At 54.3% G+C, this 20992-nt stretch overlaps 1 protein-coding gene across 3 annotated transcripts in view; it reads left to right on the plus strand.

The window, feature by feature from the left end:
* PTPRU (protein tyrosine phosphatase receptor type U) overlaps window positions 1–20992 on the plus strand; it is a 704694-nt gene that overhangs the window by 179663 nt on the left and 504039 nt on the right. The window contains exons 18-25 of one of the 3 annotated variants that reach the window (XM_050932286.1): window positions 3416–3606; window positions 6471–6543; window positions 10744–10820; window positions 11952–11969; window positions 15236–15272; window positions 16403–16500; window positions 16597–16713; window positions 19125–19279. In XM_050932286.1, the coding sequence (XP_050788243.1) occupies window positions 3416–3606; window positions 6471–6543; window positions 10744–10820; window positions 11952–11969; window positions 15236–15272; window positions 16403–16500; window positions 16597–16713; window positions 19125–19279 (766 nt within the window). Of the gene's footprint in view, window positions 1–3415; window positions 3607–6470; window positions 6544–10743; window positions 10821–11951; window positions 11970–15235; window positions 15273–16402; window positions 16714–19124; window positions 19280–20992 lie in introns of all 3 variants that reach the window. The other 2 variants (XM_050932288.1, XM_050932285.1) reach the window with 2 other exon arrangements.

Consider the following 20992-nt stretch of genomic DNA (forward strand, 5'->3'; position numbering starts at 1 on the left):
CTGGACTCTTGACTCATTTTCTAACCTGGCACTGGAAAGCACACGTCTACCTGTGGATACCTGCCCCCCGTTTCAGTCTGTGCAAACAATACTGCAGGTCCTCGCACACTGAAAGGGTTCCTGGCCCTCTCTATATCCCCGTGGGCAGCAATCTCATCAAAGCCACCTCACGCGTGTGTGCAGGGCCGTGTCTATAATACGCCAAACTCCCTCAAGATGTAACTCCACTGGAAAAAGCGGGCAGGTGGGGTTTGAGCTGCAAAATTCAGATCCGTCTCTCAGCCCTCCCTCCTCCGGATGCCCACTGGAATTCTGAGAAACCCTGGCCTAAGCCTGGATGGGTTTGGATCCAGGCTTTTAACTTATGCCGAGCTTGGAGTGTATCATGGGCAGCTTTCTGTTGTTCTGTATAGGCGGGGGTATTGCGGGGTGAAAAGTACACCGTGCTTATGATAGAGGGAGACAGATCATTTCACACCCGCTGGCTTATGCATTTCTAGGCTGATTTAGTTGTAAAATAATTTGTTCTGTGCCCTACTTGCAACCATATGCTAATAACATCTGTTACTATAACTTCAAGATGCTGCTTGCTCCCATCTTCCCTATGCAAAAGACAGGATTAATATGGTTCCCAGCATTGTCTCACAGATAATAGAAGCCCAGAGGGCAACCTTTTCCTCCTTTGATATATCTGGATAGGTGTATTATTTTTGAGCTACTGCCCTATTGTGGCTTCTTGAAATGCTCTTAAGGAGACTGGTTCATATGAGCATTTTCTCCTCCAAGCATCTGAGAGCCTGCAGCCCAGACTCACCGCTGACTTACACATGCCAGAGTCACTGGGGCTGCATCTGCTTCAGCCAGAAGTGGATTTAGGTTCATTTCTGGGTGGCTGTGCATGAGAAAGGGGCTTCTGTGATATTAGACACGGGGCCTGACTCTGCTCCTGCTTACGCTGCTGTAGCTCCGGGCCGACCGTGGAGTTGCTCTGAGTTGATGCTGGCGAATGAGAGAGCAGAATCTGGACTGTAGCATCAGAGACCACAAACTGATGCTCGTTGCAGCGTTTGAAGGGAATGCTGATGTAGAGACTTGAGCTGTTCCAGATATCAGGGAGTGGGACCACACTTGTGCCTCCTTAGGGGAGCGCTGGGGAGGAACGCAGGCAGTCTCCCTGCTGATGAGGACGCCTCCCCATCCCTCCACTCGACAGAGAGCGGGTATGGGGCAGGCAGACACCAGCTGAGCCGGAGTCCGACTTTTCCCCCTAACTGAAGAAAATAGCCCCATCTCAAATCTCTAAACACCAGTGTTGAAAACACACCCAGCACCTGGCTGAGCTGCCTGCAGGTGACGAATACTGGCACAGCCTGACTTTCTCAGTCAACCTTCCCCAGTAAAACAGACCCCAGAGTCCCAGTGCAGGCACTAGGCTCGGCATGCTTTCTCCACCTTTTCCTTCCTGGAAAATAAAATGGGGGGAGCATTCTAGTGGTTAGATGCTGGGCTGGGAGTCAGGACTCCTGGGTTCAGGTCCCAGCTCTGTCCCTGACCACCTGTGTAACTCCTCCGTGCCTCAGTTTTCCCATTTGCCAGTTGAGTAAATAATAGTTCCCGCTGTCATAGGGTGATGTGAGAGCACAGCTAGTGAATGGCCGTAAGGGTCCTTGGCTGGAAGGAGCTATTGTGCATAACTGCAAATTATTATCATCATTAATTTTAATTGTGTTCAATGTCCTACAAATCATCATAAACTCCAGTTCATATCACCCATGTTTCATCTCTCCCCCGCATCGCCGTATTCCATTCACAGTCACTCTCCTGTCAGCATAATGACATGTTTGAGGTCCATTCAATAGGTGTCATTTCACTTCACGAAGGCTGAGACAGTCATTTATCCAGGGACTAAGACATTTACCAAAAGTGTCTGATTTTCTTTGCACACTGCGTGCACTATTTCATGTACGGGGTTTCTTGCATTCTGTTAACATATCAGCCCTCCATTAACTTTTCATAACCCCCGTGATGCAGACACTAGATATCACAAAGCGTGGATGGAGGATTTGGCATTTTCTAGCAGATGCAAGGAACCCCTGGAGCTTTATGAATGAACTAGAAAGGATTGTTTAGACGCATTAGGATTACCACACCCAGAAGTCAATCTTACAGAAAAGATACTTGTTTGCAGTCGGCAAACAATGCTGCCTTCCAGAGAAATGCTCTGCATCGAACAAGACTCTTAGCAAAGTCAGAGCTCAGAACGTTGAGTGGGAGCATCTGGGGAATCTTGAGAATTAATCACCGAGCAAGGTAGTGATGGCTCATAATGAAAAAAATACAGACTCGTGCTGAATTTGGCCCAGATACCACATGGGCCAAATTCTACTCCCAGTTACATTGGTGTCGGTATTGAGTAACTTAACCAAGTAATGACAGTGAAGTCCGTTGACCTCAAGACTAGAAATAAGATGCCTTTTCAGCTGTGAGGTTAATTAACCATTGGAACAACGTAGGTCAGGGGGCGATGCATTCTCCATCCCTTTCAGTCTTTGAGAGAAGACTGGATATTTTTCTGAGACATTGGAAAGGTACGGGCTTCAGAGAAGTGACTGGGGCCTGCTTTTTTGTCTGTATTGTGCAGGAGGTCTGACTAGAACAGGGGTCGGTAACCTCTGGCATGTGGCTCGCCAGGGTAAGCACTGTGGCAGTTTGTTTACGTGCCGCATCGGCGGGTTAAGCCGACCGCAGGTCCCGCTGGCCGCGATTTGCTGTCCCAGGCTAATGGAGGCAGTGGGAAGCGGTGTGGGAAAGGGATGTGCTGGCCGCGGCTTCCTGCCATCTCCACTGGCCTGGGCCGGCGAACCGCGGCCAGTGGGACCCGTGATCATCCGAACCTGCCGACACGGCAGGTAAACAAACTGGCCCAGCCCGCCAAGGTGCTTACCCTGGCGAGCCACGTGCCAGAGGTTGCCAATCCCTGGACTAGAAGTTGGTACTGGTGTTTTCTGGCCTTAAAGTCTTGTAATCACTCCAGAACGGACTGAGAGCACAGTTTGACCTCATCAAAGCAGTTGTTTATTAACATGCGTATTCCTCCCCCACCTCTCTGCTTTAATTTAATCATATTGAAGTATTACGGTGCTAGTTTTAACACCTTACCGTGCCCCGCCCCGCTGTACTGGCTCTTGTGCTGTGCCCTTCCAAAGGGTAGCTGCAGGGGGCGCTTCCACAGAACCCCAACAGAGAGTCCGATGTGGCAAGAGCGCCCCCTGCTGCAGGCTGAGCGTCCCTGGGCAATCTCCTATCTAAGCACCAGCTCAGCCAAACTCTGCGTAGCTTGAGCAAATCAGCCAGGAGCACCAGCCGCTGTGTCGTCTTCTGAACTCCTCCTGTGCCTGTCCCCCGTGGCTCCCAGGTGACCAGCGCAGCAGTGCAGTCAATGAGTCCAGCAGCTTGCTCGGAGGCTCCCCCCGGCGCCAGTGCGGGCGCAAGGGCTCCCCGTACCACACCGGGCAGCTCCACCCTGCCGTCAGAGTGGCCGATCTCCTCCAGCACATCAACCAGATGAAGACAGCGGAAGGCTACGGCTTCAAGCAGGAGTATGAGGTGAGGGGGCGAGCTGTCGGGGAATCCTGCCTGTTACCCTGTGCTGTTCTCCCCTTCGCCTGCTCCCACTCCTACCGCTGACGTAGCCAAGAGGCGGGGAAGGGCAGGGCAAAGGCAGCTGGATTCCCAGGTCACCCCCAGGGCAGATCGCTGGGACTCTGGCCTGGGGGTATTTCTGCAAGCATGGGATGCTGCAGACACGGACCAGCACTCATCTGAATAATGGGAGTTTGAGGTCAAATGTCTCATGGGGGGAGGGATAGCTCAGTGGTTTGAGCATTGGCCTGCTAAACCCAAGGTTGTAAGTTCAATCCTTGAAGGGGCCATTTAGGGATCTGGGGCAAAAATGTGTCTGGGGATTGGTCTTGCTTTGAGCAGGGGGTGGGACTAGGTACCTTCTGAGGTCCCTTCCAACCCTAAGATTCTATGAAGCACCAGGGCCCAGATCCTCAAAGATATTTAGGGGCCTCACTCCCCTGGGATTTAGGTGCCTAATTACCCTTGAGGATCCAGGTCCAAATTAGACACAAGCAGGCATGGTGTGGTATGTGAGTTTCTCGCCCCAGCAGCTCCTGGGATGTCATACCCTGAAACAAACCAGGCCATGTCAGCAGTTTACTAGACAGTCCAGGAAACTTTCAGCGTGCTGGGCCCTCCCCTCCCAGATCTGCCCCTGTAGACGGCTTTCCCTTTGCAAACCCAGCTGCACTGCTCTTTCCTTGCCCAGCACGGCTGGCTTCAGGACAGTGTCAGGTCCACCCCTTGCTATCATGCTGAGTGCTTCTCTCTCTGCCCTGTGATAGACACCCACTGCATTCCCTTGTGCAGCAGCAGCCCTGCCTGAATAGCATAGATGGTCTCCTCTTGTTTCAGTGCAGAGAGCGTATGCCCCCGGAGTCATTAATGCCTCCATTCCTGTCCCTACCCTATTAGGCTGAAGTAGCTATAATGGTGAGATCTGCTTTCTGACACTTGCTACAGCGCACACAGCAGGGCTGATTTCCCGATTCCTTGGTGTCCCACAGGCCTGGCTATTGAAATCCCCCAGTGAAATTACTGTTTAATGTTCACTTGTTTCAAGTGCAGGAACCTTTTCGCCCCCTCTTTTATGTATTGGACAAACCTGGTTAGTTATAATCATTAAAGCTGCTTGAAAAGCTGCGGTATGGGCTCAGAGCTAGTCATTTGAGAAGCACTTCGATATTATGGATGGGGAGAAAACATGTAATTTCCTTCCACTTTCTGCCTCTTATTCTGATCCGTGAATATTGCTGTTATTACACACCAGGCTGTTCTGTGGGGAGAGAAAAAGGGTAAGAAAAGACCTGGAGAAATAAGCAATTTGTAATGTTCTGAAGCTGAGGGATTTGGGGAACTGACATTTGTGTCTGGCACACAGAAGCTCCCAGAAATGTTGTCTGGTTAAAGAAGCAGATTGAAAGTCTGGCCTCCTGGATTCTGGTCTTTGTTCTGCCACTGCTGCACTGCGTACCCTCGAATCAGTCATGTCACCACCCAGTTCCTCAGTTTCCCCTTCTAAGAACAAATAATACAGGCTTGGCTCACAAAGTCAGGGGTCGGGAAGGAATTTTCCTCCAGGGCAGATTGGCAGAGGCCCTGGGTTTCTTTTGCCTTCCTATGCAGCGTGGGGCATGGATCACTTGCTGGAAGATTCTCTGCACCTTGAAGTCTTTAAACCGTGATTTGAGGACTTCAGTGGCTCAGACACAGGTTTGATACAGGAGTGAGTGTGACCTGCATTGTGCAGGAGATCAGACTAGATGATCATAATGGTCCCTTCTGACCTTAAAGTCTGTGTGTCTATGATTGAGTCCTTAGTTCTTAGAAAATAATGCTTTGCATGTTCAGATTGCTTGACAGGACCACAGTGATACGGCCTCGTTTGGCAAACTGTGTACGGTTCTGGTCCTCCATGGTCAGTAAAAGTTTAATTTAAAGTGGAACAGGTGCAGAGAAGAGCACCCAGGAGGACTGGGGAGTGGAGGGCCGAGGAGACCAGGAGAGCTCGGCAGAGGGGGGATATAATGGCTCTCTGTAAATACGTTAGTGGGTAAATAGCAGGGAGAGTGAAGAGCTATTTAAGCTAAAGGTCAATGTTAACACAGCAACAAATGGGTATAAACTGGCCATGAACCAATTCAGGCTGGAAATCAGATGAAGGTTTCTAACCACCGAGGGGTGCGGTTTTGGAACAGCCTCCCAGCAGAAGTTGTGGGGCAAGCAATGTCGTTAGCTTTATCAGCGAGCTGAACACGTGTATGACTGCAGTGGTATGACGGGGTTGTTTGTGATGGTGGGGGGCAGAGCTCAAGAGCTCTGGGGCTCACATCTAGTTTATGTCTTACGTTCCTAAGGATTGATGCTTCAGGGTTACAGCCGGCCATCTGCGGGGTCAGGAAGGGATTTCCCTTTGATCCCAATGTATTCTGGGAGGGTTTTTTTAATCTCCTTCCTCTGTTGCATCAGAGATGGCCATGGCTAGAGATGGGACACTGTGGCTTGAGGGCCAGGACTCTCGTCTGGTGTGTCATCGCGACCTTGCAGTTCAACATTGTATTGTGATGAGCCTGAAAGTCCTATTCTGGGACCCTTTAATGTCCCGGAGCCTTCAGCTTGTTGGGTGTGGGATCCCCCTTGTCAGCAATTGGGACAGTCCCCAGAAACACCATCTGCACTTCGCCCCCTGCCCAACTCCACTGTCAAAGTGCTGGACGAACCGCAATGGATACTGCAACCAGCCCTAAGCCAGGAGCATGTGATGGGGTGTTTGCTGCAGGGGCTTCCAGAGGGAACCCCATGTGTCTGTTCCCTGGATAGATAATAGACTTTTCTGCTTTCTCTAGAGTTTCTTTGAAGGCTGGGATGCATCTAAGAAGAAAGACAAGACCAAAGGGAGGCAGGATCACATGCCAACCTGTAAGTGTCTGAGACAAAAGCTTTAAAAACAACAGAAAAACCTGCCTGCCTAATATTGGAATGTATGAAACCTCTGCAAAGAGTCTCCTAGCAAAGCACAGGCGACAGGGGTGTGGAGGGATGATGCACTGGGGCGCAACGTGCTGATCTCTCCACTCCACAGACCTAAGTTGTGCTTTGCTCTTGGGTGTTGTCCGATTGTTGGTTTCATTTTTGTCCTTCCCAGAGATTTGCCTCACAGAACCTCACCCCGGTTTCTCCTTCCCTGCTTAGCAGATGCCCAGGCCTGGAACAGCACAGGCTGCCGGAGATCCCGACTGAGGGGCACTGGCCGAGCCGTGTGGGGGAGGGCAGCTGGGAAGAGAGGGGGGTGGTAGGTTGTGACTGTTGTGCACTGGCTGAGCCATGTGTGTGTGGGCAGCAGCTGGGAAGGGAGGGGTGGTAGATTGTGACTGTTGCGCACTGGCCGAGCCATGTGTGTGTGGGGAGCAGCTGGGAAGGGAGGGGCGGTAGGTCGTGACTGTTGTGCACTGGCCGAGCCGTGTGTGGGGAGCAGCTGGGAAGGGAGGGGTGGTAGGTTGTGACTGTTGTGCACTGGCCGAGCCGTGTGTGGGGAGCAGCTGGGAAGGGAGGGGCGGTAGGTCGTGACTGTTGTGCACTGGCCGAGCCGTGCAATGGGATGGTGCAGGACTGGAACAGGAGGGCTGAGGGCGCCGGCAGGGCTTCCGTGGGAGAACAGGATGGAGAAGTGCTAGCAAAGCTTTGGAGAGAAGTTGGCTGTGGAGCGGAACAACTGGATCGAGTCAGGCCAGGATTGGGGGACGGGGTAGCTTCCCTGCAGAGTAAAATCCATCAGATTCATTGGGGATAGAAGCCAAGCGAGTGTGTTGAGCCAGTGGAGTGCAGCAGCTGTCCCTGTGCTCGGAGCGCCTTGTCCATGGGGCGTGGTGTACATTCGTTCTGTGCCGTGGAGTCTAGTTCACGGGCTAGAGTTGCATGCAACACTGGCTCCTTAAGCCGAGAGAGACCCTACTAGTATAGGACACATTTGGTGGTGCTCAAAGGCTACGGGCAAGTTGGGCCCTGCGGTGCTAGGTGCTGTACGAACACTTATTATTATTAATGAATACCTAGCTCTTATACAACCATTTTCCTGCCCCGGGGAGCCTACAAGGTAAGAGAACAGACAGATGTGGACACAATAAATACGCTATGGTTAAGCGATAGGCTCTTAAAGGAGAGAAGGGACCGGAAAGGCTTGTTCCTGCCAGAGTGCTAGTGCTTGGCTCCTGTGGCGCGGTCCCATGGCCAGGTCCCTACCCCAACAGTCAGGGTATCCCCGCACTAGGGTGACCCCCTGTTCAAACTGCAAAACTGGGACACATGCAGGAGCCCCTGCTCCTCTTCCCCCGAGGCCCTGGCCAGGCCAGAAGAGCCACCTAGGGAGTCTGGGCTGATATGGGGACCCTTGGACCCTCCACCTGCCCTGGGTAGCAGGCCGGGATGCCCAACAGCAGCCCCTGGTCTGTGTCCCTGCCCCCTGGGGGCACACTGCTCAGGGCAGGTGGAGGGTCCGGGACTCCAGGGCTCCCCACAGTAGCCTGGGCTCCCTGGGCAGTTGGCACTACTACCCGGCTCTGTCTTTTGGCCTGGCCAGGGGCGGGGTCTCAGGGGAAGAGGCGGAGCAGGGGGCAGAGCCTCATGGCCAGGGGCGGCTCCAGGCACCAGCACGCCAAGCACATGCCGGGGGCGGCAAGCCATGGGGGGTGCTCTGCCGGTCGCCACGAGGGCGGCAGGTAGGTTGCCTTTGGCGTCTTGCCTGCAGAGGGTCCGCTGGTCCCGTGGCTTCAGGAGACCTCCCACAGGCGTGCTGCTGAATCCGCGGGACCGGGGACCTCCCGCAGGCAAACCACCGAAGGCAGCCTGCTTGTCGTGCTTGGGGTGGCAAAATACCTAGAGCCGCCCCTGCTCGTGACAAGGTGGGGCTAAGGCCCACGCCAGCACCCACTACCGGGCAGACACGGAGCAGCGCCACAGGGAATCCATGACAATGGTGACCCGGAGTCGCTCAGCCCAGGACCCGGACTTGAAATGTTCATTTCAGGACTGTCCTGCCTGTCATCCTAGTCAACACAGCAATTGGAAACCCACAACAGCGAGTCTCCGAGCCCAAAAGGAATGCAGGCGGGACACTTTGCTGTGCCGCAGGCTCACCAGGAAAATGGAATTGACCTGGGATTTTGTGACATCAGGCCAATCTGTCGGGGATAGGAACTAGGTCAGGAGGCTGAGTTTGGGGCTAACCCCAGGACAGCCTGGTTTATACCAGTTACCACCAGCCCCCTCCCAAAGAACCTCCTTGCTCTGTCGGCTGCCCCCCAGTGGGAGGGGATGTCTGAGACCTGCCCCAGTGCTTATCCCCTTGCTGTGATTTAGGGGGTGCTGGGGTATGGGGTGATATGGGATGCACCCCAAGAAGGAGTGAGTCAGTGGGCTAGGCAGGGGTGGGGCCCAAAAAAACAGTTTAATCCAAAGAGTATCAAAGCCCAGCCAAAGCTGTGTCTCCACTTTGAGGCTGCTTTGAAATACCTTCCCCCCTGGTTATTTTTATTGCTTCTAAATATATCCGGCTCCTCTCTCTGCTGTGCAAATTGCTGCTGGTTGTTCACATGGCTGCAGAGTAGGAGCAAATTGTGTCACGCGTGTCACAGAGGCCAACCACAGGTGCCTTTGTTCTGGAGGAGGGGGAGACACCTTCCTCTTTCTGCCCCGGGCATCAGTGAAGATTTCTCTTTCTAATGGCAATGGCTCCCATTGCTCTCTTAGGGTAACAGCCAGGGGGCTCCTGCTGCTTTGGCTGGCACTAACCTGCATGGGGGGTAGCAGTCCCGCGATGCCTGCTCTCCTCCCAGCTCTGACTAGCAATCCACAGAGGGGAATAACAGGCTGCTTGGGCTGGCACTGCATGGCCCCGGGTGGAACTTTGCACGGCGTGAGGCACTGCCACGATGGGCTTGGTACAGTCCCTCGCTGGTGACCGTCACCCAGTGCCATCGTGCATGGCTCGCCCTGCCAGAGCCATGACCAAGCTCCGCTGCCCTGTACGCTGCTGTGATGCCCATTGGGCTGGGTGCGTAAACTGTATGGCCAACCCCACGCCTTCAGAAATCACGTGTCAGGCCTTAGCAGTCGCTAGACTGGCTGAAAACTCATGGAATTTTAAAGATGATCAACGTTGGGGTGGGTGTTTTTAACTGGCCTTTGGGCCACACTCAGGTCCCGTTTCCCTGCATCTCTCTGCCACCAGGGAGGCTAGGAGCATCCTCCTTTACAGAAACCAAGGTTGAGAGTCTCCCTCGAGCACAAGACTCCAGGAGCTGGGGCCTTTCCCGTCAAATGTCATGAGGCTCAGGACAAAATCTTGGGAGTTGGAAACATGACGTTAACTGAAGTCATTGAATTGAGATGGGTGGATCTCTGAACAGGCCTTGGCCCTTACTGGTGCCCAAAGAGCGCCGGCCTCTCCAGGGAGGCTCCTTTCCACACCGGCCCCTGGAGGGAACCTTCAGTCTAAGGACAGGACCCTGGGAGGGTGGGAGGTGAGCTGTTCAGCACCTTGCAGAGCCAGGGGTGATACTTTGCTGCCCTGCGTGCAGCTCCCTTGGCGTCGGGGGCTCCCACCGCGTGGTCGGATCTTGGGTGCCGCAAACGGAACGCTAGGCCCAGGGAGGTTCCCTGTGGTGCCCAAGACACCCGAGTCTCTGAGCCCGGCTCCTTCCTTGTAGACGGGGCACTCTGCGACTGTCAGGGGCTCCCCACGGATTTGCCCTGCAGACGTAGGGCCCAGCGAAAGGCAGATTAGAGTGGGCCGGAGCCCATCATCTGGGGAAATTCGGTGTCATGGTCAGCAGTTCTCTGCTCAGGAGAGGTCCTGGAATAGAACAGCAGGGAACAGCAAGGGGCTACAGGTCAGGAATGAGGGACATTGGTGAGGCTTGGGATGGGGGAGAGGCAGGGCTGGAGTAGCAGGGGGGCAGCGGATCAGGAGTGAGCGTCAGCAGATCTTTGATAAGAAGCTGAGTCCCCCCAAAGGGAGCGCTCGGAAGGGCACCGAGAGCATAGGGACCACGGCCCATTGTCTCCATGCCTGCCGCCCCCTGACTGAACCGTCACAGTCTCTTTGTCTGACTTGCTCTCCAGACGACCGACATCGAGTCAAGCTGCACCCGCTGCTCGGGGACCCCAATTCGGATTACATTAACGCTAACTACATTGACGTGAGTACCCGGGGAGGCTCTGGGCCTGACCTCGGCGTTCCCACCATGCGCTCGCGGGGGGACGGGAGGGGCAGCGTGGGGACCTCGCAGCGCCCATGTGTGGCCATGCATGTTCTGCAAGGGACGTTTCTGCAAATCCAAGCAGCGCGTGGAGGGAGGTGGGATCCACTGGGAGGAATGTCTGGAGGTTTGTCTAACTAACCCACCGCACCCTGCATGATGGGGCCCAGAGCCCAGCACAGCTCTGCTCCCACAGCCTGCCCAGCGTGTGCTCTTTGGCTCTCGCTATTCCTCCCAGCAGTGCCCCAGGACCCCCTCTCCCCCTCCTCCTCCTGGGCTCCTCTCTGTCTCTCTCTCTCCCTCTCTCTCATTCATTCCCTCTTTCTTCCGTGGTCTTTTCCTCCCCACCCCATGGACCAAGCTCTCTCCCTGTGTGTGGAGGGCCCCAGAAGTGGAATAGCAGGGGGGGTGTCAGGTCAGGCTGAGGACACAGGCAGGGCTGGGTGAGGAGCCCATGGAGTGATGGGGGTGTCCGGTGGGTCAGGCAGAACTGAGTGGGAAGCCCAGGGCTGGAGTAATCAGGGAGGGGTGCATGAGCAGGGTGATGGGGGAAGCTATCCTGGATCGTGCCAGATGTATCCATCCCTCAAATCGTTTGCATGGCAGTTCAGTCCAACCTCAGTCCATAGATGATTATATGAAGCACCACAGTGGTTCTCCTGGACCTGCCAGCACCCCTCGGTTTGCAGCGCAGGTGGGAGAACCTGGCAAACCTGGGGGCTCACACAGAACTTTTTTTGACAAATTCTTTCCTGAACCGGAGCCAAGGTCCCTAGTTCCCCACCTCCCATCGCCCCCGGGTGTCCCCCCGGCTGAGCATTGCCCCCATAGTGTCTAGGGGCCTGGGCCGTCCCGATTAGTTGATTCTGCCCAGCTGATCCAATGAGGTAGCAGGAGCAACGCCAAGTCCCCCGTGGGCCATTGCTGCTGCTCCTTGTCTCCGCTGTCTGTCGTCTGGGACCCGCTTCCACAGCTGCCGTGTTCTAATCCGTCTCTTGGACTGTACCTCACTAATCTGCCTGTCTCTGGTCTCTTTTTCTTTTCAACTTGTGTCCAATTGGGATCATTAAGATTCGGATAAATCGAGAAGTAAGTAGCCTGTATCCCTCTCCTCTCTTTTTCCCCCACTTTCCTTTACTCCTCCCAAGACCCCAACCTGGGGACTTCCTTCCAGCTTGTGCTCTGGCCCTGGTGCAAGTGGGGTAGGTGTGTACCGGTGCCTGTTAGACGGCACTCAGCTGCCCCTCGGGAGACTGCAGTTCAAGTCCCACCTGTGCCAGAGACTCCTTGTGTGACCTGGGCCGGGTCACTGCCCCACCATGTGCCTCGGTTCCCCCGCTGTACACCAGGGATGGAACTTCCCTGCCGCACAGCAGGGTTGTGGCCTTTACCAGGGCCTGGTTCTCGTTGGCACGCTCTGCACAGCTGTGGCAATGCAAAAGGACCTTAGGGTGCACACGGATCGCATGTGTCTCCACTTGAAGGTGGCTTTGCCCAGTCTGAGTGATGTAAAATGGCCGTAGTGCCAGTGGGAATCAGGCCCAGCAATGGCACGTGGGTACAGAGGAGCGGTGGCCAGAGGCGCAGGCAGAGAGGACTGGATTGTCGTTGGCACTGAGGCCTGGTTTACGTGGGAAAGATTTTTCACTGTCACCTAAGATGTGACTTCACACCAGTGCAGTGCTACGGGTCTGTGTCTCCGACCGACTCGCGAGGGCGGCTTTTGATTCAGCTCACGGAGCTTGGAAAGAAGGTTAAAGTAAACGAACCATCCAAAAGAAGCTGCTCGGTTTTTAAATGGAGCTGGGATGTTTTTCTAAAGCTCTGCTCAAGGGAGTGTCTTGGGGCAAGTCTCTGGCCTGTGTCGCACAGGGGAGTCAGCTAGGTGATCCCGATAGTCTCTCCTAGTCTTGGCACCTATGAGTCACTCCTGGAATAACTGTGTCCAGCCAGGACTAGCAGGGGCCTCCTGGGTCCTGGAGTCCAGCCCCCTTCTATCACAGGCGCCCCATTATATCTGCCTGTCTCACACTGTCCAACGCAGACAAGGCTCTTTACAGCCCTGCAGTAGCTAGAGGGGTCTGTGCATCAATGAGAATCAGGCTGGCTCAGCGTCCCCCGTTCTGCACCTGATCGCGGTTCTTTCTGACGGAGCAGGGGGGTTTATTCGTACGTTTGCCCATCAGTCAGGCTGCCGTCGGAGGGTTTTGTGTTTTAATTTCCTTATTGATCTCCAGCAATTGCATCATTAAAGCACAGTCAAGTCAGCTTCTCCCATACCGGCAAACTCACCCCTGGAAACCCACCCTGCAGAATTGCACGTGATGAGTCTGGAGCCTTCCCGGTTATGTTATGAGCCTTGTTAAGATTTGCTCTTCCCTACTCAGCATTCGTAATGTTTGCGGTAACTGGCTCAGATGAATGAGGAGAGCGGGGCCATTACACAGGCCCACATGGCTGCTCCGGACTGAGATATTATGAATAGGGCTGTCACGGTGACGTTATTCGCAGCCTTCATATGTTTGTCAGCCCCGCTTGTGTAAGCAGGAAGCCTCTGACCGAGACGCATGGCCTCCGAATGGCCAGGCCAGGGCTTTGATTGTCTCTCTGGCTTCTGTGCTGTGGTGGAAGGGGCCGGGTGAGCGGCTTCCGACAGCAAATTGGAGTAGAGAGTGGGGCGGGGTCACAGGGTTGACTCCAGCACATTGGTGGGGTGACCCTGGGTGATTCTACAGTGAAATCTCTCTCTCCTTCACACCCCCATCCTTTTGAGGTCTTGTTTCCCCCTTGGACTCCTCTTCCTCACCCGACCCTTTTTCAGATTCCTGCCCCCCTCTCTGATTGCCCGTCTCTCCCCTTTTCTAAGTCCTCTTCGCTCCCTCTCCCGTTCACCCCCATCCATCCCTCCTCATTCTTTATACTTCGCAGCCCTCTCCCTTTTCTCCCCTACCCTGCAGAAGGGGGGCTACTCTGACGCTGCTGCCTACCCCTAGCTACCGAGAGAGGAATCCCCCAGGGTCATGCCCATGTGCCAAACACCTCTCAGGGGTGGCGTAGGTAGATTTAATCCTGCTTCAGTGTAAGGGGATGGTCTAGATCAGGGGTCGGCAACCTCTCAGAAGTGCAATGCCGAGTCTTCATTCATTCACTCTAATTTAAGGTTTCATGTGCCACTAATACATTTTAACATTTTTGGAAGGTCTCTTTCCATAAGTCTATAATATATAACTAAACTATCGTTGTATGTAAAGTAAATAAGATTTTAAAATGTTTTAAGAAGCTACCTTTAAAATTAAATTAAAGTACAGAGCCCCCCAGACCAGTGGCCAGGACCCGGGCAGCGTGAGTGCCTCTGAAAATCAGCTTGCGTGCCGCCTTCGGCACGCATGCCATAGGTTGCCTACCCCTGGTCTAGATGGTCTTTTGAGGTCCCATCCAGCCCGGCTACATCTGCACTTGGTGCTCCGGGTGTGATCCCCCAGCTGAACTCTCATCCAGCTTGTGTGCTAGAAATAGTAATGGAGCCATGGTCGCACAGGCAGCGGTGACACGGGCTAGCTTCCCCGAGTAGATATCCCTGGGGTCCTGGATACCCCGTGCTGTCATGGCCTGCGCTGCCACAGTTCCGCGAGTCTGTCTACACAAGCTGGGCATCACGCTGTCAGCTCCTGGTGTGGATGGAACCTGGGGGATGATGTCAGAAAGCCCCCGCCTCCCTCGGGGGGGAGGGGAGAGGCTCTGAAGTTTGCCTAGCGTCCTCATTTGCGTGGACTGGGGATACGCCTGTTGATCCTGGCGGGGAACCTGTGTTTACGGAAGGTCGTGTCTGGGGGCTTTCAGCTGATAGCGTCCTTTAGAGAATGCAACAAGCCCCAGGTCCGGCCTGCTGGAAACACTTAGCTTATGCATGGAGCATCAGGGAGTCTTGGATCGAAGCCGGGAGTCTTGGATTGAAGCCAGGCATCCTACTGACTAGCCTCCATGGGCAGTCAGTGTCTCTTAGCCTGGCATTGCCCGGGACCCAGGAGAGTTCTGAGCAAGAGGTTTTGGCTTCCTTTAGGCCCAGTACAGATACCTGTGTTCAGAGGATAGTGTTTGTGCGGAGATCACTGTAGGGGAAATTTCACCAGCTTGAGCCTTCCCCCTGCCCAGGAAAATGCACAGTGCTGCCAACTAGTCACCCTGTACCATGGGCTTTACCCTCTCACCATAGTCCAGTCCTCTGGTGAGCTGGCCATCAGCCCAGTCAATAGGAACAGGGTCTCCATGGCAGCCCCCACTGAGGGTGGCTCGTCAGCTGTGTCTCGCCCAGGTCTCCTTCCCTAGAGGTTTAACAGAGTCTTGTTCCATTACAGGGTTACCACAGATCCAACCACTTCATAGCCACTCAAGGTAAAGTGCCTTCGATCTTCGGGCTTTGTCTTTCATTCTCTACCTCTCCCAGAGCCATTGGGCAGATGGTGACCTGCAGCTTTGCTCCCAGGGGATCTGGTTCGCAATGTGTTAGGAGATTCAATCAGAGTGGGCTGGACCCTGGACTTTCTGATCCCAGCGCAATAGCACCAAACCAAACATCAGCTGGAAATCCCCTACTGAATAATAATCACTTGCGATCCTCGCGTCCAGCCCCGTTCTCCCTGCAGGATGCCTGGGGCCTTTGCAGGCCAAATGGGTCACAGCAGCACTACAGAGTTATTTAGGCCTGATCCGAAGCACGTTGAAGTTAATGGAAAGACTCCGGTTGACTTCAGTGGCCTTTGGATCAGTCCCAAAGTGGAGATGACTACTGGGTCTGATTGAAATGGAGACCAATGAACTGGCTTCTCTGTGAAGGGAGGTTCCATTCTCATTGGCTAGGGGCTATGTCAGGGGACAAGAGGCGGGCTTCCTTAATCCTTAACCCAACACACCACGTCAGTGGTTCACCAGGACTGCACTCAGATCAAAAGATTCCAGCTGTCACAACCAGCCCTGCAACGCAGCTCAGTGCTCAGGAGCAACCCTACCATAACATGAGACGCAAAGCTAGCACCCATGGGCAGCCTTGTCAGAACCAACCCCCACCTGCAGCCCCACTGCGGGCAAGCAACCCTACCATAACAAACGGGTGTGCACAGCCCACCTCTCACATGCAGCTATACGATAGCAAGGCAGTGCGTGCAATTCTAACATCCGCATGCAGCCTTGCAAGACAAAATGTCGCTGCATGCAACCCCATTGGGCATAAGCAAACCTGCAATAACAGGAGAAAGTGCTGTCAGCAGAGAAGATACCATTTCAGTGAGGAGACACATTTTAGCTTCACACTCCCAAGGGGGTTGTTTACCAAAAAAAAGTGGATGGGGCAAAGGGAAATAGCATGATATTGAAACTGGAGGCTCTTCAGAGCCAGGCCTACCTGTTGGTATATGTCTATACAGATCCTGGCTCGCTGGGCCCTGATCTCAGGGAGGGATAGTGGGATCCTCTAGGATAGTGGTTTCCTCCATGGGGTCTCAGTTCTTTTCCTTTTTGTCCTCCAGGCCCCAAGCAGGAAATGGTGTACGACTTCTGGCGCATGGTGTGGCAGGAGCACTGTTCCAGCATCGTGATGATCACCAAGCTGGTGGAGGTGGGAAGGGTAAGGGACCGGTCCTCTTCCTCTCCCCTACGGCTTTGGCTCTGCTGGGGCCTGTCCTCCCGCGGTGCTACAGCGTGGTCTGTTTGCTTGTGGCAGGTGAAGTGTTCCAAGTACTGGCCGGACGACTCCGAGATGTACGGAGACATCAAAATCACCCTAGTCAAATCAGAGCTGCTGGCAGAATACGCCGTCCGGACATTCGCCCTGGAGAGGGTAAGCACCTGCTCTGTGCTGGCTCATCTCCGTGGATGCGGGAGGCCTGTTCTATCCCAGGTCAGGTTGTATCAGCCAATCCTCTGTGCTTCCCAGGGAAGGAGATGCAGCCAGCAAGCACAGTCTGCAAGGACTTTGCAGATGCTGGGGGCCAGGCTAATCCAGGGATTTACAGAGAGCTGCCACCATGCATGTACATCTAGAGCCCAGCAAACAAACTGTGGTCTCCTATACAGCAGTGTAAACCTGGCATAACTGCCCTGACTTCACTGGAGTCACTCTGGATTACACTGGGGTAGATGGAAGCAGAATTTGGCCCAGTATGCTTGAGTTGGTCTTGATATGCTGAAGCGGGTGAGATGTTCACCAGAGGCCTGAGCCAAAGCCTCCGTTAGTCAACGGACAGACTCCCATTGACTTCAACAGGCTTGGGGTCAGCTCTGTAGGGATGAACTGGCTGGAGTACCAGATACAAGACCTAAGGTCCTCCGCTGCCTCTCTGGCCAGGGCAGCATCGCTCTTGACAGTACATTCTCCTGGGCTGTGTCCTGGCCCATTTAAACACCCCAGACAGTGGGGCTCCCCGCCCCCCCCTTTCTCCCGGGGAGCCTCCATCTGCTCCATCTCACCTTAGGAAGTTTGCTATCTGCTTGCTGTTCAGTGTGAGTTTCTCAGGGCTCGGTTACACCCCAGGACTCCTAGTGAGACTCTCTGTGCCCCACTCCAAGCCATGCGCTGTGTGTCTGCCTATGCTTCTGGCCGTCAGGCTGGTAGGAGGCGGGCTACATGCAGGCCAGGTAGAACAGCTCTTTATTTACATGGTCACTGTTGATGATCTAATTTCAGGGTAAGGACCATGTAATTGCAGAGGGAATGAACGATTGTTTCCATCCTCTAGTGTGGAGTGTAGGTTGCATGGCAATTACTGTACGGTACAGTACCTTGGGACATAACAAGTGTAATGTACCCTCTAATCTACAGGAACATGAAATTACTGTCTTGTTATGAGCTAGGGACCAAACAGCTTCCTGGAAACGAGTATATTCATTACCAGGTCATTCCTTGGTGCCTCGGAGGCCTGTGCAGAAGGGCTGCTTGTCATGGGTTGTCTGTTTTTAACCGCATTGTTGCTGACAGAAAAAGAGCCTAGACCATGTGGCGGCGGGGTACCAGGAACATCTGGCCATGGCACTGCCAGCTTGCAAGGCTTAGCAATAGCTACTTAGCTCACCCCTGCGAGGGTTAATCCAAGGGGTCCACGCAGAAGTGTGAACGCTGTATCTTGTTAGGGGGTGCTGGAGGTATGGGGCAAGATTCTTCCCTCTATTTACATCAGGACGCTGTGTGTAAATTATCACCCTAGATCCCTAAGCCAACCCTAACCCCCTAAGCTAACTCTAACCTGTACCTAGCCCTGACTGCCCAAGGTGCAGGTTCATGGAGAATCACACCCACCCCTGTCTGTTCCTGAGTGACCACACACTCGGCAGAGCCTGGGCATGCTCACCCCAGGGTAAGCGATGACTCAGCCAGTGGGGAAGAGGTGTATTCTCGTACACGACCACAGGAGTTAACTGGCTGCTAAAACGCTGCTGTCCCTTGTTCCCTCCCAGCCTCGCTGGTGACGTGATGGGAGCAATGTCAGGATAGGGTCTCCTGGCGTGCTCCAGCTGCAGGACTGTCTCTTTGGAGTGCAGCATGCCTGGCCAGTGGCTCGCACACTCCCATCCTGTTGTCAATGGGGTGCAGTGAGGGGGCAATGCTGCCAGCCAGCCAGAAGCCTGTCCTGGCCGTGACACAGTGACCCCAGGACTCTGGCTCCCCGGGGAGTGCTGGGGATGCTCCATATCAAAGACGGGGCGGGAGGATGGTGCTTGAAGAGCAAAGCCCTCATGCAGCTCCAGGCAGGGCAGCTCACGCTTGAGGGCTGCAAAGGCCTGGGGCTTGGGTGGCAGGGGATAGTGGCACAGGGACCTGCCCGGGGGAAGGAGGGTGTCCCAGCGTGGAGGAAAGGGTGGCAATGCTGAACGGATGCACACTCTGACTCACTATCTCAGGGACGGCAACTGGGGCTGGCCACCTTACCTCACAGCCCGTCCAGGACAATAAGAACCTACGTCTGGGTGCATTGCCCCCCCCTCCACACACACACTGAACCAAGGTGCTAGGAAGGAGCCTGCTCAGAGGGGCAACCTGCCCAGTGCTCCAGATCACTAGCGTGTGAGCCAGCAGAGCCAGCTCCAGCAATCTGGGTCTGGTGGTGCATTACGGACGGTGATCCATCTGCTGCTGCCTGGAATCCAGAGGCGGCTGCAGTGAATCTGGGTCTCCAGTCCCCTTCCTTCTCCAGGTCCTTGTCTCCTGCCTCCAGGATTCCTCCGGCCTCACCTTGCCTTGTGCTTTCTTTGCAGAGGGGCTACTCGGCGCGGCACGAGGTGAAGCAGTTCCACTTCACGTCGTGGCCCGAACACGGAGTGCCTTACCACGCCACCGGGCTCTTGGCCTTCATCCGGAGAGTGAAGGCTTCCACGCCCCCCGATGTGGGGCCTATAGTCATCCACTGCAGGTAAGAACCAGCCGCAGCCGTGGCTGCTTAGAGACCCCCCCAGAGATTTCACTGCCGGGCAGTGGAAGGGGGCTCAGTGTTTATAGGCAGCATGCGACTCCTGCGTTTGGAGAGGCTGAGCGTGAGGACTGGAGACTCCCAAGAAGTGGGAGGGCTTGAGCAAGGGGAACGGGGCCTGCCCCAGTAGAGTCTTGTCGTGGGGCACTTTGACATGGAGTGTAGGACACTCGGATTGATAGTAAAATATTTAAAAGGGAGCTATGAGAAGTGTGACTTGGTTGCGTCAGAAGGGCAGCTGCGGCAGGTAAGGAGCCTCTGGTTTATGGCTCGGAGTTGGATGTCCCTGCATAAACGTACTGAGCCGTAAAATGGGTAGCAGGCTGATGGGTAGCAGGCGCCTCTGAAATAGGAGGCAGCCGGGGAGGGTGTGTATTTCAAGCATTCGTGGCTTGGAGCACTGCACAGGGGCCTGACATGAATTTTACAGGCTGGTGGAATGAATCCAGGTTGACCCAGAGCCTGAAAGCACCTGTTCTGTCTCAGTACAAACGTCTCCCACGCTGCCCCGGAAGGCAGCATCTCCTAACCCTGCTTCGGAGTGTCCACCATGACTCGGGAGTGTGTTGTTCCATCCCCCTGGCCAGTTAAACTCAGGACCGTGCTACTGGGATTCATGGAGTCGAAAGCCAGAAGGGACCATTGTGACCATTTAGCCTGATCCCCTCTGTAGCACAGGCCAGAGAACCTCCCTCCAAATAATTCCTAGCTCAAGCTTTGCCACGGAGGCTGGTGCGTCCCAGCTGAGATGGGTTTTTCATGGGAATGTGGACAGCTGACCACTTGTAAATACTCGATTTAACTCCTCTTTTGGGGGTTCCCCCCATAGCCACCAGCTGGTGATCTCTTCCAGGAATCTCCTGCCTTTCACAGAAATGCAGCCACTTCTAGTGTGGAGCAGGGCAGCTATTTAGCAGCACATGGAAACACAACTCAGCAGTTCAGGACGAGATGTGGAAGAGAATATTGAGTCACTATCACTGGCTGGTCCCCTGTGAACTAGCAGCAGCTAATCCTGTCTACTTTGGCCTTCCTTCAGGCTCTCCGCTCTCCCCCCAGTGCTTCCTTCCTCTCCATTTATATGCTCCCAGCTGCTGGGTTGCTTTGCCTTCAGATAAACTCCTCAGCTGTTGCTCTGCTCAGAGAATTGGCCTTCCCACTAGGTCCCACTTAACCTATGTTGGTAGGGATTTTAGTTCACTCCTGACCCCTGTTACACCATTTCTTGGATATCTCCCATGCAAGGATTGGCCAGGCTCAAGGCAAGGCAGACCGGAGAAGATCACCCACCCCAGCTGTCCTAGCTCGTAGGGCCAGGAATGAGTGGCCAGGCCTCTGGTTTGAACCTGAAACAGAACAGAAAGTGCCTGTCCTCTCTAACAACCATCAGTGTCCCAGACCTCCTCTGTGACTGGTTCACGGCTCTTCCTCTGCTGGGCAAAGGAGGAGGAGCTGATGAATGAGAGGGATTTTTTATTTGATTTCGCCTTGTCAATTGCCTCATCAGTATTCATTCACTGGAGACAAGGAGTGTGATTAGTCCCCGTAGTCTGTAATCACAGATAATCATGGGGAGTGATTCATCAGCCCCAGAAATTAGTATTTCACTGTAAAAGCCTCTGGGGAAAGCGGGTGGGGGAGTACATCCATTCCTGG

The sequence above is a fragment of the Gopherus flavomarginatus genome, chromosome 22 (genome assembly GCF_025201925.1).
Source record: "Gopherus flavomarginatus isolate rGopFla2 chromosome 22, rGopFla2.mat.asm, whole genome shotgun sequence".
Taxonomy (NCBI): Eukaryota; Metazoa; Chordata; order Testudines; family Testudinidae; genus Gopherus; species Gopherus flavomarginatus.